Source organism: Maniola hyperantus, chromosome 4 (genome assembly GCF_902806685.2).
Source record: "Maniola hyperantus chromosome 4, iAphHyp1.2, whole genome shotgun sequence".
Lineage (NCBI taxonomy): Eukaryota > Metazoa > Arthropoda > Insecta > Lepidoptera > Nymphalidae > Maniola > Maniola hyperantus.
Window position 1 is genome coordinate 9,552,743 of NC_048539.1, and position 24,573 is coordinate 9,577,315.

Below are 24,573 nucleotides of genomic sequence, written 5' to 3' on the forward strand. Positions count from 1 at the left end.
TGTCCAGTCTCCAGTAAGTAGGATGATTCTACAACATTACTATGATACATATCGAAAACTATGGTTCCAAGATTATGGTTAAAAATACATTCACAGTACCTACCTCCCTTTTTCTGTACAATGTTTAAGATGGACCCAACAAGGCCGTATATAATTATAAATTGGCGTATGATTGTTTATAAAATATAGTGAGCCCCGAACGTGTGAAATTGTGGTTTTAACGGTAAACCTATAGATTAATTATTGGTCTCGCTCCAAATTAGTACCATCCTATTCATAATATACCCTGCGGAAAAGGATTGCAATACTTTATCGAATCAGATTCATTTTGTAGAATCAAATTCACCCATCATAAAACCTAAAGCTCAAAATAAAACAAAAACACATTTAAAAATGTCGTTTATTCTTAGAAAGGATATTTTACATAACAGATATATTTTTGCACTTATTATATTTAATGATACTTACACCACTTCATCTTATCAGTCCCTTATTGCATATTAAAACTAATCTGTAGTGGAACATGAGTCATGAACACTTCATCCGTCCACTTGTGTTTATGATTGTTTCACAATATTATTACAAAATATAACTTGCTATGTGTACTACAAATTACAATAGAAATGTGCAACAAGCACACAAAGGCCAAACAAAATATTTTCATACATTGATGAACTCTAAGTAAAACCTCAGAATCATAAATTATAATTAACATTCAATGTAGTAATTGTTTTGGTTGTTTTGAAGGCGAAGCGCCCGGTAGCCGCCCGTCGCCCGCCCTTTTCACACCCGTTGACTTTATATCTGAAACAAAAGTATTCTTCACAATACACAATTTAAATAAAATTTAATCTATGTATATTGTTGAAAGTCAAACCAGTACGTCGCCGCTCGTTTTTCTCCCACTTACAACAGCACGATTGTTCTGTCTAGACGGCTACGTAGAACCTCTGCATGTACTATCATATCCTTAAGCGTGAAAAAAAACTATGGGACGCTTCCATAAGCCGCGGCTGACGGCCCAGACTGATAGGTGTGCACAGTCGTTTTGCCAGATATGTCTCGGACGTCCGAGCGCTCAAGTTTACGTCCGCGAGTTACGTCCGACAGTTTGTACAATTCAGTGTACTATGTTATATCGGACGCGGCTGACACTAGATTGTAACTAGCCACGGCCGAAGCCTCCCAGCAGACCAGACCAGAAATTTAGGAATTATAAAATTCCAAACCCCTGCCGGGAATCGACCCTGGGACCTCCCACTAACAAGACCACAGCACTTAAGACTGCGCCAGGGAGGTCGTCAGTATGAAACTGTCCAGCATTTTCTATGATTGTAGTGTTGAAAATTGCTGGCATGTTATTTCGTAACATAGCGAAAAGAACTGATAACGTTTTTTAATAATGAAGCAATTTCCGAGCAAGTGGGAGAAATAATAAAAAATCTAACAATAATGAATCCGACACACGTATTCTCCACAGGCCTATAAACTCACATGTTAAGCTTAAAATCTACCTGCAAGTATCATGGCGAGACTAAACTGAACCCACCTTGCAGCCACCTGACTTGCGTGGCGGGCCCGTAGCCCTTGTCGTTGCGCGCGGCGATGCGGAAGATGATCGCGGGCTTGGTGGACGAGTCCACGTGCGCGGCGCTCAGCGACGACTGCGGCACGACGCACGTGTTCGCCTTGCCGCAGTACACCCGCACGAACGCCAGCTGCGACTTGGACGCCTCCTGGGGAGGAAATTGAGCCATTTCTACAGTAAACAGTCCACGAGACTGAATAACGCTATACTTTTCATTAGATTTGAACGGGTTGATTTTATAGTAATGTCAATTTTGTTGCGGCACGATACACGTGTTCGTCAGTCGCTTTGACAAAGTATAGGACACATTTATATTGGTGCGGGGCCAACGCCGACTGTGACTAAAACGGCTCCGTGGGGAGGAAATAGTAGTTCGTAATCAGTACCCATATTATAAATGTGAAAGTGTGTTTGTTGGTTTATTGGTTTGTCCTTCAATCACATTGCAACAGAGCAACGGATTGACGTGATTTTTTGCATGGGTATAGTTAAAAACCTGGAGAGTGACATTGGCTTGTGAGTGACTTTTTATCCCGGGAAATCAGAGTTCCCTCGGGATTTTGAAAAATCTCAATCCACACGTACGAAGTCGCGGGCATCAGCTAGTGATAATTTTATAGAAAACGATAGACGACAAAAAACTGTGCCATATTTATCTAAAATTGTTTAGGCAGATGTGAAATCTGCAACGATTAGAGACGTTACTTTTCCAGACAATACTTTGATATGGATGGCTTATCAGCATACTAGGTTGGATGCGAAAGTTAACGTCGATAACAACTTCTGCGGCATTTTCGCAAAACTAAGATCGTAATGATTTATGGCCCAGTTCACACGTTCGTAATGGCCCAACTACAGCTTGAACCTTTTTTACCTTATTTATTTATTACCTTGGACGTTTATTATATGACTAGCTTATGCTCGCGACTTCGTTCGCGTGGACTACACAAATTTCAAACCCCTATTTCACCCCCTTAGGGGTTGAATTTTCAAAAATCCTTCCTTGGCGGATACCTACGTCATAATAGCTATCTGCATGCCAAATTTCAGCCCGATCCGTCCAGTAGTTTAAACTGTGCGTTGATAGATCAGTCAGTCAGTCAGTCAACTTTTCCTTTTATATATTAAGATAAGGAGTATATTACCTTGGGTTGTGTGTTAGAGCGAACTGCAAGGTAAACTGAGTACTCGAAGATGCCTTCCGCAGCCACTTGTGGCGGCTCCCACGAGAGATGTGCACCCTCAACTGATTTGGAAATCTTTATAGCCGACGGCGCGCCCGGGAAACCCGGCAAACAGGTTTTAAATGCTGACTCCTATTAACAAGTAATATACAAGTTTTAATTATTTAGTACCCTGTCTAGAAATAAACACAAAATATTATAGTGACGAAATTTATATTCTTGTTACTTTTAATAGCACCAAAAGGTTAAATATTATTATAATATCAATGTAGTAAATAATGCTGCATGCACGGTTACGTTTTTCAGTAAACCTGTAAGTAATTCTACACAAAGTTAGCTGTAATATTCTACTTTAAATCATAATCAATTTAAATTTAAAAATACAAGTATATCTCTACATAGTATAAAATAAAGTCGCTTCCCGCTGTATGTATGTATGAACGCGTAGATCTTTTAAACTACGCAACGGATTTTAATGCGGTTTTCACCAATAGATAGAGTGATTCAAGAGGAAGGTTTATAGGTATAGTTTAATATTGGTTTGTGTTATATTATTGAAATACGACGATATTTGACCAAAATGTCGGAAGAAATCAAGCTTCCATCGCAAAATAACAAATATTCCGCGCAACAAAACGAGACGGAGGTGGCGGTGGTCGCATTTACAATATTAGTATGGAAGTGACACTACATAAGTATCTACATTGCCACCCATGCGAAGCCGGGGCGGCTCGCTAAATATAACAAATTTACCATCTGTGTAAACTGGCATGGATGGTAAATATCATCATCATGATCAACCCATTATCAGCCCACTACTGAGCATGGGTCTCCTCTCAGAGTGAGAAGGGTTTAGGCCATAGTCTGCCACGCTGGCCCAATGCGGATTGGCAAACTTCACACACCTTTGAGAACATGGTAAAAATAGTTACAAGTTACAATATACTGTTTAAATATTAATATAAACTTATTAAATAAATTTAACTTAAATATTTGACTATTGTAAAATAAGAGAATGGGGTAGGTATATTTATTAGATTTAAGTTTTAACACATAAAACACTTGGCATTTTAAGTTTTAACACATAAAACACTTGGCATACTCATAAAAGGACTCTCTACTCTCTCTACTGATTGACTAGTTGTCAAATACCGTATTGGTAGAGTACACCAAACTCTAAACTCACGTATAAGGAATGATGACGCAAATCGTTTCGTGCACGTAGAAGGTATGTTAACGACATAGGCCGCCGCGTCTTGCGGTATAATAAAGTAAATACTCCACCTCACTGAATTCCCCGCGTCCACAGGAGTTTATGGCAGCTATTCTGAATTTGTATGCTGTGCCGTGCTCCAATGGTGTCGTCGCTAAACTAGCGAAATCCGGTAAACTATCCAGCGATAGATTCGATATATCAACATTCGGATCTGCTATGTAGTTTTGCACCTGAAAATTTATAAGTTATACTATATCACTTTAAAGAGCCATTTCCACAGACGAGAGAATCTCGCCGTGTGACAAACTTCGATACAAACTATAAGACCAGCCATACACGGACAGCTTGAAGCAGTTGCAACTGCTTCGGGCGGTTGGGCGGTCAAGCAGTCGCCAGGCATACACTGACTGCTCGAGCTGTCGACCGCTCTCGCGCAGTTACCTCCGCCCGCGCTCCTCATTCCACGTCGTGCACGCTTCCTGTATGGCCGGTCTAAGGGCCAATCCCCAACGGGCGATACTATCTGGCGACAGTTTGTATCGAATTTTGTCACACGGCGAGACTATCACCACGATTTTCTCGTCCATGGAGATGGCGCCTAAGTGTGCTTGTGCAAGTGGGCGTAAGGTGTTTAAGTTGGAAAATGTAATGTAAATAAAATGATTATCTTACTGTAAATGTGGTTCCTTTTACAAAGCCGACGGTATACCAAAGATCTTCTTCATTTACTGGCTTTTGATCCTCAGGTTCTGCCTGTAATGAAAACAAATTAAGGAGTTTGCTATTATTGTATTTTCCCACCAAGTAAAAATGTCCGATATATTTTATACACTAACTTTTGCCCACGACTTCGTCCGCATCACTGGCTAACGTGATCAGCAGAATCGGATGCAGTTTAGAAATTCTTCGTAGACTTTGATGATGGTAGTTTTTAGGGTTCCGTACCTCAAAAGGAAAAACGGAACCCTTATAGGATCACTTTGTTGTCTGTCTGTCTGTCTGTCAAGAAACCTACAGGGTACTTCCCGTTGACCTAGAATCATGAAATTTGGCAAGTAGGTAGATCTTATAGCTGACATTTGGGGAAAAATCAGAAAACTGTGAATTTAGGGTTAGATCACACAAAAAAAATTAAATTGTGGTCATGAACTAATAATTAGTATTTTCAACTTTCGAAGTGAGTGACTATATCAAGTGGGGTATCATATGAAGGGTCTTCACCTGGACATTCTAAAACAGATTTTTATTTATTTTTATGCATAATAGTTTTTGAATTATCGTGCAAAATGTCGAAACAATACCACTGTAGTACGGAACCCTCATTGCGCGAGCCTGACTCGCACTTGGCCGGTTTTTGAAAGAATATGGTAGTATTTAAAAATGGATTAAGAGCCCGCGAGGAGCAGACCTTCGTTTTATAAAAGCCAAAAGTTTCTCTGCGTATTGTCCCCAACACAAAGAGGGACGATCCGCAACTATAAAATTTGGATCATGGTGGCAAAAGAAGGTGTAAAAAAATCTTATGTTAATCTACAAAGTTTAATTTTTTTCATACTTTCTTTGGAATAGTATTAGAAATCACGTCATGTATTGCCGGACACAGTATCGTGGCAACCCCCTTCCAGTTATACAATTCCGCCTATAATTGAGATTGTTTAATGACCTGGCACCTAAGATTTGAATAATGTAATTTTTTTTGTATAATTCTGTTGATGGTTCAATAAAATAAAATAACTAAGGGGGTCTCACCTGCTCATGTTGGTGGTGCAGCGCGGCGCTGGCTAGCGTGGCCAATGCGTGCGCGGCGTCCGTGGGCGGTATGGGCGGCGCGCCGTTAGCGCCGGCCGCAGCGGGACCCGAGCTGCTAACTGCACCATCCCCTTCCCCCGCACCCGCCGCCTCCCCACCACCACCCTCCGCTCCTGAAGAGGACACGCTCGCCGCACCCCCTTCTTCACTTTGGAACATGCCTGAAAGTTATTCATTTTAACTTGTCCACTTATTCTTCAAAACTTCATGATGTGTTAGAAGCTTGAATTGTCATAACTCATAATATACAGATAGTTTGAGCAGTTGGTTGAACAACGTACACCAACCGCTCGGAGCGGTTATTTAACGTTTAACTGATACGACTTCCGAGGGGTGGAAGGAAGCTTAGTAGTAATAGCCCGCTTCATCGAAGCGATAGCTTGTTGGCGGGTGGAGCCTAAACTAGTGCTGTATGCACAGATGATGGAAACAACGTTATTTGTGCGTGTCACCCTTTCCCTCTAAAGTTCCTCAGAGCCTCAATAGCCAACCGGTAAAGGAGTGGCCTGAAAACCGAAAGGTCGACGTTTCAAACCCCGCCCATTGCACTATTGTCGTACCTACTCCTAGCACAAGCTTGATGCTTAGTTGGAGAGGAAAGGGGAATATAAGTCATTGAACAGGGCTAATATAGACTTCTCACCCCGAGAGAGGCTGAATGTGTGTGTGAATGAACTTTGCTTGAGAATTGAGATACAAGATTTTTTTTAGTCAAAACGGCAAAGTGAAACTGCAAATTGACGTTTGGAATTATTAAATTATTAAACCATCAGGGAGGCCAAGTTTATGGTGGTTTAGCTATAAGACTTCAGTCTCTTTTTTGAAAAGAATTGGGTATTTGGCTACATCAGAAATAAATTATTTCGCAGAGATTATTAAATAGAGGGTCTTCCAAAATACGTAAAATCCACGTCCTTTGTTGTTTCAAGTGTAATAACCATTTTAAATTATCGATTAAACTAAAAAAGCACGTCAAATGATTGTGACGTCACACACCGGTATTTTATAGAATCTCGCATACTATAATACTATTAGCGCGCGTTTTGACGTTTGATAAAAAGTTACTGATTTGACTAGTTGTCAAATACCGTATTGCGGTTTGAAATGATGATGATGTTCCTGCAGGAAAGGGATGGAAAAGCAACTAACCTTGAAGTAGATTGGGCGAGAGCAGTGTAGAGCCGTTGGCAGTCATGGTGAGCAGAGGCATAGATTCGCTCACGGAGGGCATGGTGTCCGCAGCACCCTCCATCTCCGACGTGTCCGCATCGTTAAACCTTAACAACATTCTTATACTTATACTAGCTTAAGGTTACGCAGTACGCTTGACCGAAATTGGCAGCGCACGTGGGTAAACTGTTTGCTTTTCACTTGATATTGTATGAGAAAGGTGAGATGCACGATGATTTTCACCGAAATCAAGCGCGCGAAAAGGGTTTAGGGAAAGTAGTTTTGAAAAAAAACTACTGAATTTATGTTTACAAAGTATATTTATTCCAACTAATGAATAAATAAACTATGTCCAATGTTAAATTCTTTTAGAATTTTTAAACCCCTAATCTTATTTATTTACGCCCAAAGTTGGCATAATAATTTAGTGTTAAAATAGGAATCTTTTGAGGCTTGTAACTTTAAAATCAATATTTTTTTCAATGTTTTATATAAACTGATATTTTCTAAACTATATCTTTGTTTGACATCTCTATTCTGTACGAAGCATTATTATACATTCTGTAGTACTACGTTTGTATGGCTGTGTGCGCGGCGAGATCTTACAGATATTGAAAATTCCATTTAGTACCAAGTAATTTGGGTGTTACTGGCGTAGCGTAGCTTGACTTACTCATTAGTGGGCTGCGCTTGAGGCAGCTCAGAGAAGGAGTGCAGCACAGCGGGCCCGTTGGCCGTGGATGAGATGAGCGCTGCCTCGCTCTGCCCACTACTAGATATGTCCGCACCACCCTCCGTTGTGCTCGAACTGAACAAAAGTTTCATGCAATTACACCTAAAAATTTATATGATGAAATCTATGAAACAACTGTTGTGTATGTTCCAGTCACTCTTTATCTTTTCAAAACTACCTAACGGCAAAAAACAGTCCATAGTATTTTTGACTCTGCCCTGCTAAGCGTAAAGTTTGTATATGATACTTTTTGATATTTTGACTTTTTTACATATTGGGCATCTAGTCTACTACCCAATTTGAATAAATGATTTGAATTTTGAATTATGTTGGAGTTAATTCAGAATTGGATTTGTGTCAAGTCTGAGTAATGTGCAAGACCTTTACTGTCGGGACTATAGTTAGAAATGAATAAATAACACCAACCTGATGCCTGTGCTGAGGGCTTCTTGTGCCGCGCTGCTGATGTCGTTGACGTCATCACTACTGGCCACCCCTTCACCACCACCCATGTCCTCATCCATCGTACTTGATTCTTCTATAATAGTAAAATGGTAGTGTAACTGAACATATTGGTGCTATTCAGTTGTACTAATTACAATAAGTGAACTGTGACGCTGAAGTAGCAATGGGCAGGGGACATCGTTCGGAAAACCGATAGACGTTGGAGTCTCAAGGTGCTGGAATAGCGACCGTGCAGGGGGGGCACACCGTTGGACGCCGCTGGATTCAGGCGGCACATGACCGTGGCGTGTGGAAGTCACTACAAGAAACCTATGTGTCCAGCAGTAGACATTTATCGGTTGATGATAATGATGAATTACAATAAAAATATATGTAAGTCAAAATTAACGTAATTTTATCGTTTAGGACTTGGCTGAGCCATATTTTTTAAAAGTGTACTGATTATTTTATATGCATTGAAAATGTTAAAATGTGCGAGAGAGAAACTTCGCTAACCACTAAACCACTAAAATCTAAATTGACAGATATAAAAATAATGCTATCCTTTCCAATTTTCCATGTGAAAAAGGATAGTCCTATCGTTAATATTAATAATCATTGTATCTGGTATCTATCAGTAAATTACTTAGCTATACAGGGTTAAATAAAAAATATCAGATAGCTCACAGCACGTAATTGTTATCACATTATTTATTTAACCCTGTATACATTATTTATCAAAAAAGCTGATACAATTTTTGTCAAATAATTAAATTATTGACAAATAGACTAATTATTTATTAACAGACCCATTATCTAGCTATATTCATGTTTTGAAAAGGTAGGGTAAATTGCTGCTCCTGGTGACATTTGCTGTTGTTTGTCTATTTATTCGAAACAATGAAATATCTATATTATAAGGCTTTATTAAAATAAACATGAAAATATTTTTCATCATACCGTCTTGTATCAAGGGTGCACCATCTCCTTCAATGGGCATGGCAGAACTTATAGACTGATCTGGAGACTCCTCCTGTGCCCCTTCCACTCCCTCCCCCTCTTCTAACCCTTGCTCCTTCAATAAAGGCTCCAGCTGGTTGTCATCTTGCAGAGAGTTATCCTCAGTCTCTGCCTGTTAAACATTCAGATATGTAAGTTGCTGTTTTTATTTAGGGTTGATTTTTCAATCATCGTAACTTTTATGACGGATAAATTTTTTGACAGTTTTTGTACAGAAATCTGTCAAACCTTTTTGTCAGTTAAAGTTTATGTGGTGAATGAAAAATCAGCCTTTAAAAGTAATCTTTAATCTAATGAACTTAGGTAATAAGGTTATCCCACACAAAACTATGCTGATTTCCTGTACTGAAAAGTTGCGTTTTGCAATTGGACTATTATCATATAGTCTTATTACAATTTTAGTTTAGTTGAAGGAAAAAGCTGTGGTAAGCATGCTCATGGGTGTGTGAAGTCTGCTAATCTGCACTGGGCCAGCATGGTGAATTATGGCTTAAACCTAAATCATTCTGAGCAATGGGTTGATCATTGTGAAGGAAAAAACTGATATATAAATCAGTAGCGACCCACCCTGGCTTTCACAAATGCAATGTAGATAGTAATGTGGTTATTTTGTTTATTGTGAGGACAGGTGTTGGCAGTTTTTGTACAAAAGATATACTTACTGGAGTTGACAGGCAATTATCTCCAATGTAAGCCGACTCATCCCCAGCTGTCCTTGGAGTGGTTTCATCAATGTCCATTTCTTCGTCAGCATCTGTTGAATGATTAATTTTATACTTAGAATTTCTATGAAGCAGGCTCAGTCCCACAAAGGGTTGTATCTTAACCTCTGCTGTGTTCATATTCTGTCACACATTGTCAGCTGCGATGTTGCCTTACATCCCAATATGTCCATGGAACATTGTATAACGCCTCAAAAGCTCAACGGTCAAGGAGCCTAAAATCTGACAGGTCAGCAATTCAAACCCCAACCCTAAAAGTTGCACTATTGTCGAACCCACTGCCAGCACAAGCTTTACACTTAGTTGAAGGGAAAATGGGAATATTAATCATGATTGACATGGCTAATATTCTTTTTTTTAACACAAACAGTTGGCTACTGTAATTAGGTTTTTCAGATGCTGCAACGATTAATGAACCATAAAATTTTGAGATATTAAAAGTATAACCTTCGCCCCCACCAATACCTGGCTCAGCATGCTGTTCTTCATTTTCTGGCAGATCTGCAATAGGTTCCAAATCTAGAACATCACTGCTACTTGTTGGAGCAGCTCCATTGGTTGCTGGATATTAAAAAAAAATGAAAATATAAAGTACCTAATCATATAAAGCAAACTTGGTACCGCTCTATGTCGAGTAAATTCTAAACATAGCTAACGCTAGCTTTATAATTAATGTAAATGCAAACAAAGTAGGTAGTGGAACGAATTTGCCGTTTGAAAGTGGAATGAATCTGGGAGAAGGGAGCAATTTCAACGTACCTGCATCTTCTGTAGTTTGAGCATCTTCGACTTCATCTGGTGCTATATTATTATCACTGATTTCACCGACTGTTTCTGCTTGGTTTTCAACTAGAGGGGACATTTCCGCGCCATCGGGTATATCACCATGTAGAGCTGAGTCCGACTCCATTTTAATTAAAACAGATGCAGCCGCTTAGTACAAGACAAATAAACATTGAAATATAACAAGTTTTTATGCGATAAAACGCATCATTTTTGTAATAAATCTACAAAATTCAATCTTTTTGACAAGTAAGTTAAAAAACTGACCTGCCAAATGCCAAGCCAACCAAAGAGTAAATAATGAAGTTATTGGTCTGTGATGAAGTTACAATTTACAAAGTAGGTACTTTGTGAAGCCAAATGAAGCCAGTTCGGCGTGTCCATGGCGTGTCATATTCTTTGATCTTTCACCAAAGAACTTGCAACTATGTATGTATGTATTTCACACCAAAGAATTTCTAAGTACTACTTCCACTACTTTCAGGTATACATATTAATCTATGACTACTTCGTTGTTCCACAGAGTACTTTTAACATATGGAAACGTTGTTCGTAGCACGTTCGTAGTAGCGTATACCGTATAGGTACACGGGTATACAAAACCAAAGTAAGATGAAAGATAGGTAAATATCTGGTAATATAACGCAAAATACTCCTAAAATGTTATTATTTTATTACGTAATAATATAGCATGTTGCATTTTGTTTCAGATATATTTGAACCATAAAAACCTAAAGCACCCTTGAGTGTCCTGTTGAAAATGTCTAGCAGCAATAGCAACAAAACTAGCAGTAAAGCCAACGAAAAACCTGGTCATGGAATCCGCTCAATGAGATCAACTACAGCATTCAGAGTGGTCAACTTTGAATTATATGCAAAACCTGTGTGTACTTAAATAGTTTTTCCTTTTAAGTTCAGCCATACTCGGACAGCTTGAAGCAGTCAGTCTCGAAAGCTTCACCAAGTGACTTCAATATTGAATTATATTCATCATCATCATCAACCGATAGACGTCCAATGCTGGACATAGGTCTCTTGTAGTGACTTCCACACGCCATGGTCTTGCGCCACCTGAATCCAGCGGCTCCCTACGACTCGTCTGATGTCGTCCGTCTACCTGCCCGTGCGAGGTCGCCATTTCAGCACCTTGGGACCCCAACTTCCATCGGTTTTCCGAACTATGTGCCCTGCCCACTGCCACTTCAACTTGGCAACCCGTCGAGCTTTGTTGGTTACTCTAGTTCTCCTACGGATCTCCTCATTTCTGATTTGATCATGTAGAGAAACTGAGCATAGCTCTCTACATTGCCCGCTGAATTATTTTTGAGAGCTGATTGAATTATATTGGTTTACAAAAACTGCCAGGGTAGTAAAATATGTACTTTGTTCAAAGAGCAACTGCTTCAACTAACTGTAGGAATATAGTATTATAACATAATTTAATACGAAACATTCTATTCAACATTTTTTCAGAATATTGTGATAATGAGCATCGGTCTCACATGTTTTGGAATTGCATTGGGATATATTGCTTACATGAGACAGAAATATGAATCGATGGGCTATTATTCAGCTATAGACAAGGATGGAAAAGAAATATTTGAAAAGAAGAAATCTAAATGGGACTAAAAAGAATAAAATATGTTTTCGTTGATTTGTACTTTATACTAGTTTTAAGTAGTTCTTTTATTACAAATTGTAAATATTTATATTAAATTATTTTCATTTCTATTGAGGGTTCACTGTTGAATGATTTATTACCACAACACAAATTAATTTGTTTCCTTTAAAGGAGGCCAAGTTCCCGATATTGTGCTCCTTCTTAGGGTCCGTACCCGGAGGGTGCTGCGGAGCCTCTGTTATTAAGTATCAGCAGTATTGGTTGCAAGGTGATATCGCAGTGTTATCGTTGTGATGAGGGCTGGGACTCTGCACATCACATACTCGAAGAGTGCCCTGTCAGCTACGTAGGGAGAGACCTGTCTGTAGCGGGAATGTTGGAGGACTGAAGCATGGGGGGGCAGTGGTCTCCTGTGAAACAGTAATATTCATGAAGGAGGCCGCTGAGCGGGATCACGAGCGTGCCGATCCTGCTCGGAGGCGGAAATATCAGGGCGGAGCTGATTAACGCCGTTAAGTCCATCCAGTAGTGACGGGTGCTGGTATCTCGAGATCGCGAGTGGCTGGAGTGGGGCTCTGGCCGGAGATCCTGGAAGGACGACCGCTTGCTGTGAAAGTCCGTTCAAGTTCCCGGAAAGTCCCGCGGGAACTTGAAAACCTAAATCCACGCGGACGAAGTCACGGGCATTAGCTAGTCCCAGATAAATAGTGATTATCAGTAAAATATAAATTTTAATACTCTTTGATTTCCCCTCGTCAACAAAAAAAGGATACAGAATATCCTTTGTTAAAAGACTAGAACTCAGAGCCGGAAAGACTTAAAAAATTTGTACCTCTGTGATCGCTGTCATGTCTGTGGTCATGTCATTTGTCAAGTCAACTGTCAAATCAAAAATACTTCTGTCATTTTTGCTTTTATTTCTGGTCGGTGCATTTTTGTTTCAGAATGTTCAAATTTGCTTTCGTTTTCATTTCAATTCAACTTTTACGACTTCGAATGAATTGAAATTTATATTTTTTGTTATTACATGATTAGTTTTTAACTAGCAAAAATGTTTTCTGCATTAAAGAAATTAACAAGAAGCGGAGATGATCGATGCACAGCTCCAATGCCAATGTCGTCGTCTTTGCAGAAAAAGTTTTCTAGAGGCGTGCATTTCAACAGTAAATACTCAAATTATGTTCATGTAAATTAATCATAGCATTGTTCATAAGCTTTTTATACTTAATAGTATTGAAAATATCCTTATCAATAATTGTTCCAAGTGACATATTTGTTCTCTTTTAGTGAAGATATTAATCAAAGGAGACAGAAATGTTGGCAAGTCATGTCTGTTACAGCGTCTACAAGGAGGAGCATTTACTGAGGAGTATGTGCCCACCGAACAAATACAAGTTGCACCAATACATTGGGCATACAAAAACACAGATTTTATTGTGAAAGTAAGAGGAGTTTGTATATACATATAAGAACAAATTAAGTAGTTATATATAAGTTTTGCCTTTATTGGCTAACTATACTTTTGAGAGGTAGTCTTAATGAGTCGATGGGCTTGATTGGGGACCTTACTAATCTTTTGAGGAGCACATGCCTTGCTCTTGCATCCTTTGTATAGTTTCTTCTGTTTCAATTATTTTCCTGTATATGTGTGTGCAATAAAAGATTCTAAATCTAAATATAAAAGAAAAAGGTGGCTGACTGACTGACTAATCTGTCAACGCAGAGCTCTAACTACTGGACGGATTGGGCTGAAATTTGGTGTGCAGATAGCTATTATGACGTATGTATCCGCTAAGATAGGATTTTCAAAAATTCAATTCCTATAGGGGTTAAATAGGGGCTTAAAATTTGAGTAATCCATGCGGACGAAGCCGAAAAATAAAAATAACGCCTTCCGAGTGGTCAACTTTGAATTATAAAGTTATAAATATAAAATAATAAAAAAGCAAGTAAGCAATCAAGATCAATTCCACACAGCTTCACACAGAACCCCCGAAACATATATCCTGAGATGTCAACTCAACACTGCACAATTGCTGAGATTTTTTTGCAGTTATTTGTATTAAATTCCTAAACAATATTATAGGTAGAAGTGTGGGAAGTAGTAGATAAGGGCCGCACTAAAAAGAAGCCACCTCTTGGATTAAAACTAGAAAATCAGTCTGCACCTACAGTGCCTGAGGAGGAGTCTGAAATTCCAGTTTTAGATGCAACATTTTTAGATGTATATAAGAATGCGACTGGAGTCATTCTGATGATGGATATTACTAAGCCATGGTAGGTGAATTGATTTTGCCTATATCAAATTAAAGATTTGGAAACTGACTTGTCCTAAAAAAACTTCTACCATTAAGTGAATAAGGGACAAAGGTCACAACTCACAACTCTGTATTCCAAACCAGTGGTAGTCACAGATGTAGCATAAGAGATGCTTGTTGTCTTACGTGAAATAAATACATTTAACTTTGAAGAATAGAGAGTAAATCAATTTACCAACTATAAACAGAATATTGAACTGCTGTGTTTGTAATAAATGTAAGTTATTTTTGGCTGATACTATTTAAATATAGTTTTGAAATCAGCACAATCAGTATAATGATTCGCAGAAACCTGAATGTAAATTAAAATAGTTAAATTCCTTACAATGGTACGGAACACTTTGTGTGCAAGTCCAACTTACACTTGACTTGTATTTCGAAATCTTGCTATCACTGGGTTTACTATAAAAGTTGCATTTTTGCAATATAATGTTTGTAATTATTTACATAGTATTTAAGTACAATATGGATTATTATATTTTTAGGACCTTTGAGTATGTAGTCAAAGAGTTGAGTCATATCCCAGCTGACCTGCCAGTGGTGATTCTAGGCAACCACTGTGATATGCAACACCATAGGCAGGTGCATTCGCACCACATTGAACAGGCCTTATATCATGCTAAGACTACTAGGTGTGTATAATTTATGTATCTTCCTTTAATCTCCACGGGCGAGAGAATCGCAACGAGTTCGACCAACTATCGTCGGCGAAATTATCGCGCCGATACGACGAGTGACTCTGGACGAGTATAACGTCACAGACTCGTCGCGTCTCGCGGCGATACCGCCACGTTACGCCACAGCTGAGAGGCCCAACGAGGCATTGCGGTCACGTCACGCGGCGATCCGTTGCGTTGCGAATCGACGCACTGGCGGAATTGTCGTTGTCCCGTGGAGAATATCTGACGATAGTAGGACGGGCTTGTTGCGATTCTCTTGTCCATGGAGATGGCGCCTTAGATGGTGATTTGATGGGTAGTGTTTAACAGTAATATAAGTTTGAATAATTAATGAAGATTATGTTGATGATTAACGTTTTTGAATAAACAACTGATTTAATCAATTATTAGTACCTCCATAATATTAATTGTTATCACTACTGTTTAGTTGTTAAATTAAATAATTGATATTCGAGAAGTGTATAGTGTAACCCACTTTGAATAAATTACTGAATTATGACTTGATTTGACATGCCATAGTTGTACCTATGTAGTTACGTACTATTTAGTTACTTTTTGTATTAAAGGACAGCCCCAATCCGTTATGCAGAATCTTCCATGAGGAATGGATTTGGTTTGAGATTACTACACAAGTTTCTCAGTGTTCCATTCCTAAGACTACAAAAGAGTAGCTTGTTGGAACAACTCCAAAGAAACCAAAAAGATATGGAGGAGATTGAAAAGGAACTTGACGATTTCCAGGTAATATTGACATCTTATTATCTAAAAATACATAAAAGTCTTAGTCTATCATTTAAAAAAAACCGGCCAAGTGCGAGTCAGGCTCGCGCACTGAGGGTTCAGTACTACGGTCGTATTTTTTCGACATTTTGCACGATAATTCAAAAACTGTGATGCATAAAAATAAATAAAAATCTGTTTTAGAATGCACAGGTAAAGCCCTTTCATATGATACCCCACTTGATATAGTTATCTTACTTCAAAAATTGAAAATACTATACATATATTCATGACCACAATTTAATTTTTTTGTGTGATCTAACCCTAAATTCACGGTTTTCAGATTTTTCTCCGAATGTCTGCTATAGTTGCCCACCCCATCTTATTCAAAACCAAGCATATTATGTCTCTAAGTTCTAATATTTGTGAATCCTCTGTACAACTCTGTACAGGCCCAGTGAGAAAGTTGGCCACCTCACTGGGCCTGTAGTGAGTTTTATGTTCTCAAGGTGATGTTTCATTACTTCCATTCATTTTTGTACCTTATTTAGTAGATATAATATGTCCTGTTAGAATTCGGAGGAGTCTCAATACAACTTGTTCGTGGACCGCTTGGCCAACAAGCGCCGCCAGAGCGCGGAGCCGGAGCCCCGCCTCAACACCGACCGCGCGCCGAGCATCGTGCTGGGCGCCGGCAAGCCTATCATACCGCCTCATGTTAACCCACTCGTGAGTATAGAGGAGCCTCAGTACAACCTGTTCGTGGACCGCTTGACCACTTTTGTAGGGTTCCATAGCCCTTTTTAACCGACTTCAAAAAAAGGAGGAGGTTCTGAATTCGTCGGAATCTTTTTTTTTTGCTTTACAGTAAGATGGTTTTATAAGCATGACTACAGAACCCTACTTTATGCGTGTTCCAAATTCTGACATGCATATTTTGACCAGTTTAGTAAATACTTTTCGAAATACTAATGCCAGTATTTCAACATTCTATAAAAGCCAAAAATGGAGATCCGAAAATGCGCATTTTGTGACTTTTGCTCCTCTCATAATATAATATGTCCTAACGCTTTCCTTGTCACTTGTACGAATAGAGAGAGAGGGGGGCGGAACATTCCGTGAAAGTTCAGCAGATATAAACAAAAAAACATTTTCTTACAGCTAGCCCAGTCTCTGAACCCTGGTTCCGTCAAACCCCAAAACATTGAACATTCTCAAGTCAAACAATCTCAGTACGTGAGCCCAGACTTAATAAAGACTAAGCCGCCGGTCAGTATGGAGATGACGCCTTCGAAACTATCACAAGACAGGTACTTACAGTACGCGGCAAAAATATTGTACATCGACCTTTAGAAACAGCGGTTTTGCAGAGCGTTGTCTCTTGTCGTTGAGACCGACAAAATGCCACAGGTATGAGTGAAAGAGACAACGCTCTACAAAGCCGAAATCTCAATCTAAAGGTCGATGCCTACACTATATTTTCTTGTCAGCTACTGTAATCTTATAGTTTTAAGTAATATTTTGAGATTATTTAAATTTAAAAAAAATATGTTTTATTAACAGTCTAAAAAGTATACAATAATTGGATATTTTCCTACTTTTGATTTTGTTTTGATAAATATTACTACTTTAGTATAAACTAGGATAAAAATAATGACGTACCCTGAAAAAAATATTAAAATCCAACAAAGATTTACAAAGTTACAGGCATTGTAATTTTGGAGTGGGAGAGTCTTCTATCCCTTTCTCGCAAAACGAAAATTTGTATGAAACCGCACGAAGCTACTATGGAATTAGTAAGGTGTGACGTCAAAATGCTATATCGCTATCTCTGTCTAATCAGAAATATTTAAATGCTTTAACTTTTTTGTTATTTGCTCGATTTAATTATATATTTCAGTGTACATCATTATTTTTATCTTAGTTTATAATCAAGTAATAAAAAAATTGGAGTCAAATACCCAATTATAGCTGAGAAAATGTACTTAAACGACAAATGGGTGGCTTGTGGCACAGCTTACGCGATACAGGCGTTTGTTTAATTATAGAGTGCAGTGCTGTGCGAGCTGAATAGCACTTTATCGTGTTGTATCAAGGGTTGCTATTTATACAAACATCTTTGCAGAGTGAGCCATGCAGCTGTACCATACTATCAAATATTCTGTGGTGTAGTGCTACTGAAATTTGAAAATGTATTCAGCAATATATTTATTTTCTAGCATTCCAAGCACGCCATCTGGGACTAACGTGTCAGTGTCAGGGTCTTCAGGCGCCTTGGACGAGTTCTATGCGGGTACTCTGGACAGCAGCTTCTTGGAAGACCTTGGTCCAATATCCAATCAGGAGATGAACAGCTATGAGAGTGATAGGTACGTAAACGTATGCCAATTATTATATCGGACGAGTCAGCGAGTTAAATATAAGTAATACGTACTGGTGACGCCAAACTTCTTGATCGCTCTGAAACTGCATGTTTGCGTGTTTGTGCCGGTACAATTAGTGTATTTTTTAAATCCATATCCATACTAATATTATAAATGCGAAAGTGTGTCTGTCTGTCTGTCTGCTAGCCTTTCACATCCCATCCATCCCAGACATAGGCTACTTTTTATCCCGGAAAATCAAAGAGGTCCCACGGGATTTTTAAAAATCTAAATCCACGCGGACGAAGTCGCGGGCATCCTCTAGTTTATTAATAAGTGCTTTATTCTGCCCCACAACAAATACGCAGGACGAGCGCTTCCCGCTAACACCTGTCATGCTTACGACGCTCACAACTTCAGAGTGGTCAAGAACTTTGCCGTCACCTGTATGGAACTTTTAACAACTCACCAGCCAAGAAACCTATAGTCCGCGACAGGTTGAGATAGCAAATCGGAGCATGAGGCGGGGGGACGCCCCGCAATCACCCGCACCGGGTTAGCGTGGAGGGTGTGCGGAGCGTTCCTCGCCGATTGCCATTTCAACCTGTCGCGTACTATAGTTACTTGTGTTCGCTCATTGTTCAATCAACACTTGGCAACACTTGCCGGAAATTACCTAGTATTTTAAATTAGTATATAAACAGCTAGTTATAGCTAGTATGTAACTAGCAGGTACTAATTAATAAAAGCATTTTTTTTTTTAAAACCTTTTTTTGTAGTGACGACGATACAATGAATCCTAAAGTGATAGTGGACGAAGATGACCTCGATGTAGATGTCAGCCCACCATGTCGACCTACCACAAGGGTAGGGGCAGAGGTCACACGGCCGCCAAAAGACAATACACTATCTAACATGTTCACAAACCAAGCAGCGATAAGCAAGGACCTGGAGTGTTGCGATAGTTTGGCTATGCTGCATCGTGATCAAAATATTCACGTACATTCTGATTATCCACTTTGGGCTGGAGATTCTAGCATTAGGAGATCCCCAGAAGGTAAACGAAATATTTATATCACGATCACAGATCATGCCCGCGACTTTAACTGCGCGGGTTTAGGCTTTTGAAGATCCTGTAGGAAATCTTTGGTTTTCTTAGATAAAAAGTAAGTTTATCAAGATTGATTCAGCCATTCATTCAAGATATTGTATTTGTAACTAGCTGCCCCGGCGAACTTCGTTCCGCCTAACAGTCGATTAAATTTTTTTCTCTTCGTAAGAACCATCCTCGTACTTCAAGGAATATTATAAAAAAAGAATTAGCGAAATCGGTTCATTGCGATGACCAAGACATTTGGTGATTCATTTTTAGGGTTCCGTAACTCAAAAGGAAAAACGGAACCCTTATAGGATCACTTTGTTGTCTGTCTGTCAAGAAACCTACAGGGTAACGGGAAGTCCGTTGACCTAGAACCATGAAATTTGGCAGGTAGGTAGATCTTATAGCTGACATTTGGGGAAATATCTGAAAACCGTGAATTTAGGGAAATTAGATCACACAAAAAAAATTAAATTGTGGTCATGAACTAATAATTAGTATTTTCAACTTTCGAAGTGAGATAACTATATCAAGTGGGGTATCATATGAAAGGTCTTCACCTGTACATTCTAAAACAGATTTTTATTCATTTTTATGCATCATAGTTTTTGAATTATCGTGCAAAATGTCGAAAAAATACGACTGCAGTACGGAACCCTCATTGGGCGAGCCTGACTCGCACTTGGCCGGTTTTTTTATTATAGATGATCTCATTTAGTAGGTACAGGAATATCCTCAATGTTTTTATTTCTTATAGGTGGTGAAGATCCTGACAATGCTAAAGAACCTGATACAAAGGTAATTTTATAAGATAAAAAGTGGTAAACTCTAGAGGTAGCATTCCGATCTCAGCAGTCGCGACCGACTGCCGCAGCTGTGCGGCGCCGCCACGACCTTACGGATAGAGGTTGCCATGTGCAGCCGTCAAGAAAAGAGCTGATGATCTTCAAACGGCTGAAGCGGATGCTTTCTTGGATCTTCGCTAAGAACACTCAATTAAGTCGCCATTCAAACAAACAAAAACTAAATCAAAATTGGTTCATTCGTTTAGGCGCTACGAAGCCAGAGATAGACACACACGTCAAACTTATAACACCCCGCTTTTTGGGTTGGGGGTTAAGAATAAATAAGCGAGTAGCTCACGGAGCGTCTCAACGGCGACCACTAAGTATAAAACTTACAAAAGTTAGCTTCTGCACGTTTTTTTACTTGTGGACACAAGACTTTTACAAAAGTTCAGTTAATCTTTTTTTTTTTTAAAGAATATTAGTATAGTTAAATGACTAATATTCCCCTTTCCTCTCCAACTAAGCGTCAAGCTTGTGCTAGGAGTAGGTACGACAATAGTGCAACGGGCGGGGTTTGAACCGCCGACCTTTCAGTTTTCAGACCACTCCTCTACCCGTTGAGCTATTGAATCAACTTCATGTTACAGGTGGAAAAGAAACAGAAAAAGAAGAAATCTAAAGATAAGGACAAAGGTGACTATAGTGACAAATCGGATAGGACGGAGAAGAAGAACAAGCACAAAAAATCCAAAGACGAGAAGCGACCGAATCCTCAGCATGATTTACTAGCACCATCCGTTGTGACCGAATTTAATTATGAAGAATATGACAGTATTTAGTGATTAATTAAATGATGCAAAATATGAAGATCAAACTCGCCAGGACAACGGAAATATTGCATTCAGTGAGGTGACGCGGTTAAGCTCGTTGTCCCCGTTACAGGGATTGGGTATTTGACTCCAATTTTTTTATTACTTTATTATAAACTAGGACTAGGATAAAAATAATGACGTAAACTGAAAAATCTAATTAAATCGATCAAATAACAAAAAAGTTATGAGCATTTAAATATTTGATTAGACAGAGATAGCGATATAGCATTTTGACGTCACACCTTACTAATGCCATAGTAGCTTCTTGCGGTTTCATACAAATATTCGTATTGCGAGAAAGGGATAGAAGACCCTCCCACTCCAAAATTAAAATGCCTGTAACTTTGTAGGATTTTAATATTTTTTTCAGCGTACATCATTTTTATTCTTGTTTGTAATAAAGCAATAATATTTGTCAAATTCAAAAGTAGGAAAATACCCAATCCGACTGGGACAACAGGCTTACATGATTTTCATTCACCATTGTGCCATTTAAATCTGTATTTGGTCGAATGTGGCTTAAAACGAAATCTGACTACCCGGATTCTTCACAGTTTTGCCTCTGCTACTCCCTGGTAAAGCAGAAGTCAAAATCTTGCGAGGAGATACTGATCGAAACGAGTTTACGAAGCAGAGTGAAGCGATAGGGGAGGTGGTGAGCGAAGTTAGCCGCCGATATCCGTAGTAAAACAGGTCAAGTAGGTGAAGCTGAATGGACGACAAAGCGAGTCTTTGGCGTAGTCTGTTTTAATATTCACCTTTATCCCTCATGACAATGGGGACAATGGGCATAACTATTTTTTTATTTTATTTGACTATTTAATTTTATTTGACTAAGTATATCAACGAGGACAGAGTACAAGGATAACAGGAAGAATTTTTAATACCTACTTATATTCAACTGCCCCTGTACCGTTAAAAACAGCCGGTCGGATAATTGGCATACATTCTTTTTAATAATATTAATGAAGTACTTACTTTTAAGATTTAAAATAGGCTGCGGATGCAACCCTTTCTTCAGAGTAATTCTGTTGACAGAACTACTGGGAATTTCTTTTTCACTGAATGACTGCACACTTGACTCACGTAGGCAAGGTACGTTTGTGCCAGATATGTATAGTACGAGATGGTAATCGGGGTGGGGACGCCCTGCACGCCCTGTGCGTCTAGTTTCCGCACTAACCCGGTGCGGGATAGCGCGAATGGTGTACCAGGCGTCCCCCGCTTTATACCCCGATTGCCATCTCGATTTGTCGCGTACTATACGTTTTCTACTAGAAACTGACATGCTACCGTAGGATCTAGAAACACGCCAGTCTTGCATGAAATATCGTGCGAACATCTCCACCTCCCTACGCCATCTAGACATCGCAAATTAATTGCAAAATGCAACCATACGATTTGTACTATATAGGTTTTCATTTATGTATAAAATCACTAGCTGATGCCCGCGACTTCGTACGCGTGGATTTAGGTTTTTGAAAAATCCCGTGGGAAATTGATTTCCCGAGATAAAAGCCTATGTCACTCTCTAGGTCTTTATCTATACCCATGCAAAAAATCACGTCAATCCGTTGCACGGTTGCGACGTGATTGAAGGACAAACCAATAAACAAACACACTTTGTCAATCCAGATGTCATATGAGTTGCGTAGGTACGTGGGCCCCTTGGGCTCAAGTTTATCTTTGTCTCTATTTTCCACTAAATGATGCCCGCAACTTCATCCGCGTGGATTTACGCTTTTAAAAATCGCGTTCATATAGTTCATATTCAGATTCTCCACGAAAAAAAAAATAGCCGTCTTCTGGTGCAAGTGAAATCTCTTTTCCAAAGGGCTTTAAAGATTTTGGTCTACCTAGTAGTCTTGTCCAAAACAGCGGTCACGCATAAAACCCGTATTAATCAATAGCTGGCATCAATACAAACAAGATTGTGTGTGGCCAAACCTTCCAAAGCGTCCCATTTCAGATATAAGCTATCAAAGTTGTACTGGTTGAGTCATCAGTACATCAGTATAACCACCAGTACAACTTTGATAGTTTATAATATCCAGGTGTGCATATATACCTAGGTAGGCCAAGCTCCATACTAAAATATTCAAACCTCTTTGTAATTGATTAAGCGGATGGGCCGTTATAAGGTAACAGACAGACAGCCACATTTTTACATATTTGGCATGAAGCCAGTGCATTTGTCGTTTACCGACATTGATTAAATAAAATTTTGTAGATTTTATGTGAACATACAGAGCTAGTATCCATATTAGTATGAGCGCGAAAGTAGTAAAGTTTTCCATTTCAATTTTTTCGGCTCAATTACAAAATGTCCATTGAAGTAAGAGTACCATTTGGTAGCTCTATTTTTGTGTTTTATTCGATACTAAAATATTTTTACTTATTAAAATAGTAAATAATTTGATGACAATCATTTTGAGATTTTTGAGCAGTTGTCGAATTTTTATGTTTAAGTATTATTTCTGTTCTTGTATGGCAGCACAGCGAATTTAATAATTTAAAAACTGATTTCAGTCTAGTCAACGCAAAAAAAAGATCTTTTTATTATTATTATACATCAAAATACCGCGGGTCTTCTCTCACGATGAGAAGGGTTCAGGACACAAATGCATTTTCAAAATCTTAGGTTATTTCTTTAGGATCGCAACGCAACGTGATTAAGCGACTGTCATATTCTCCATGTATGCGTAATCGGAAAGAGCTATGCTCGGAATTCCTTTGAGGTTAACGTCCGAAACTAGAAGATTTGCAAAAGAACTAAAACTAACCGACAGCTCTCAAGGCTAGCAAGCGACAATGGGCTGGATAAGGTGTGTCGTGTCGGGGACGTTGGAACCAAAAGTTATCTCTCATCAATGGCGCTACCGCCGTTTGTCGGCTGCCAGGCGGGTTCTTCCTCAATTTCTATCGTCTGCGCTGGATTTCCAAAGATAACCTTACATCTAAACCTAGGAAGTTTTTGCCGACCTACCCTCCATTTTTCTGAATGAGAAATCTTGATGAGGAAGATTGTAAACTTGCAATTTAATTATTCTTCATCAAGCCTATTCATTTGAGAATCTCCAGAGTAACAACCAGTCGATTCGCCTTGAAGATTGTATTCCAAGAGAAAGTAAAAAATATTATTGTACGGTAATTATAGCATTAGAATAATATTATAACTATTGTATATTGACGTGCATATGAAATTTTAAAAAGCTTGTTATACTGTTATACACTCGTATATTTTTATTGTGGTTATGCGTTTGAAAAAATACATTTTTACTGCATCATACGCTGTTTTCGTTTATCCCTTTTAAATTGTACAGGTGACGAATTAAAATAATAAAATGTTGTGAAAAATTGTTAGTTTAAAAAAGCAACTGAATGATAGGTGAAACAATGTGATGAGTTCTAAATCAATGGTTCCATTCCATTTTCTTAAAATT

General features: G+C 38.8%; 3 protein-coding genes across 7 annotated transcripts; 2 read left to right on the forward strand and 1 right to left on the reverse strand.

The window, feature by feature from the left end:
• Positions 1-383: 383 nt before the first annotated feature.
• LOC117981906 (host cell factor-like) lies at positions 384-10,962 on the reverse strand. Of its 3 annotated transcripts, none has more exons than XM_069498354.1 (13): positions 10,646-10,962; positions 10,334-10,447; positions 9,827-9,918; positions 9,105-9,276; positions 8,127-8,238; positions 7,641-7,775; positions 6,947-7,074; positions 5,738-5,958; positions 4,661-4,741; positions 4,057-4,218; positions 2,734-2,904; positions 1,550-1,733; positions 384-804 (listed from the first exon to the last, which is right to left on the reverse strand). In XM_069498354.1, the coding sequence occupies exons 1-13, from the start codon at positions 10,794-10,796 to the stop codon at positions 716-718; spliced, it is 1,812 nt and encodes a 603-aa protein (XP_069354455.1). In that variant the 5' UTR covers positions 10,797-10,962; the 3' UTR covers positions 384-715. The 3 variants fall into 3 exon arrangements, with proteins under 3 accessions (XP_069354455.1, XP_034824054.1, XP_069354454.1); XM_034968163.2 differs by having other exon boundaries at positions 1,550-1,736; positions 10,352-10,447; positions 10,646-10,961; XM_069498353.1 differs by having other exon boundaries at positions 1,550-1,736; positions 10,646-10,961.
• A 214-nt stretch (positions 10,963-11,176) lies between these two features.
• On the forward strand, positions 11,177-12,400 carry LOC117981922 (small integral membrane protein 8). 2 transcript variants are annotated; one of them, XM_069498355.1, is made up of 3 exons: positions 11,177-11,292; positions 11,380-11,552; positions 12,143-12,400. In XM_069498355.1, exons 2-3 carry the CDS (start codon positions 11,430-11,432, stop codon positions 12,296-12,298), a joined length of 279 nt encoding a protein of 92 aa, XP_069354456.1. In that variant the 5' UTR covers positions 11,177-11,292; positions 11,380-11,429; the 3' UTR covers positions 12,299-12,400. The 2 variants fall into 2 exon arrangements, with proteins under 2 accessions (XP_069354456.1, XP_069354457.1); XM_069498356.1 differs by having other exon boundaries at positions 11,258-11,303.
• A 783-nt stretch (positions 12,401-13,183) lies between these two features.
• LOC117981908 (rab-like protein 6) lies at positions 13,184-24,417 on the forward strand. 2 transcript variants are annotated; one of them, XM_034968165.2, is made up of 11 exons: positions 13,184-13,453; positions 13,578-13,732; positions 14,377-14,567; positions 15,094-15,240; positions 15,855-16,029; positions 16,582-16,737; positions 17,170-17,318; positions 18,228-18,377; positions 19,151-19,428; positions 20,228-20,268; positions 20,906-24,417. In XM_034968165.2, exons 1-11 carry the CDS (start codon positions 13,342-13,344, stop codon positions 21,095-21,097), a joined length of 1,746 nt encoding a protein of 581 aa, XP_034824056.1. In that variant the 5' UTR covers positions 13,184-13,341; the 3' UTR covers positions 21,098-24,417. The 2 variants fall into 2 exon arrangements, with proteins under 2 accessions (XP_034824056.1, XP_034824057.1); XM_034968166.2 differs by having other exon boundaries at positions 13,209-13,453; positions 13,631-13,732.
• The last annotated feature ends 156 nt before the right edge of the window (positions 24,418-24,573 follow it).

Bases quoted from the DNA above. Each gene is read 5' to 3' on its own strand.
- LOC117981922 (XM_069498355.1), top strand. From the start codon at position 11,430: ATGTCTAGCAGCAATAGCAACAAAACTAGCAGTAAAGCCAACGAAAAA. The intron at 11,553-12,142 runs GTGTGTACTTAA...ACATTTTTTCAG, and splicing joins TTGAATTATATGCAAAACCT to AATATTGTGATAATGAGCAT.
- LOC117981908 (XM_034968165.2), top strand. From the start codon at position 13,342: ATGTTTTCTGCATTAAAGAAATTAACAAGAAGCGGAGATGATCGATGC. The intron at 14,568-15,093 runs GTAGGTGAATTG...TTATATTTTTAG, and splicing joins ATGGATATTACTAAGCCATG to GACCTTTGAGTATGTAGTCA. The intron at 16,738-17,169 runs GTGAGTATAGAG...ATTTTCTTACAG, and splicing joins CGCCTCATGTTAACCCACTC to CTAGCCCAGTCTCTGAACCC.
- LOC117981906 (XM_069498353.1), bottom strand. From the start codon at position 10,796: ATGGAGTCGGACTCAGCTCTACATGGTGATATACCCGATGGCGCGGAA. The intron at 10,448-10,645 runs GTACGTTGAAAT...TTTAATATCCAG, and splicing joins TCAAACTACAGAAGATGCAG to CAACCAATGGAGCTGCTCCA. The intron at 2,905-4,056 runs GTGGAGTATTTA...ACTTGTTAATAG, and splicing joins GACGCGGGGAATTCAGTGAG to GAGTCAGCATTTAAAACCTG.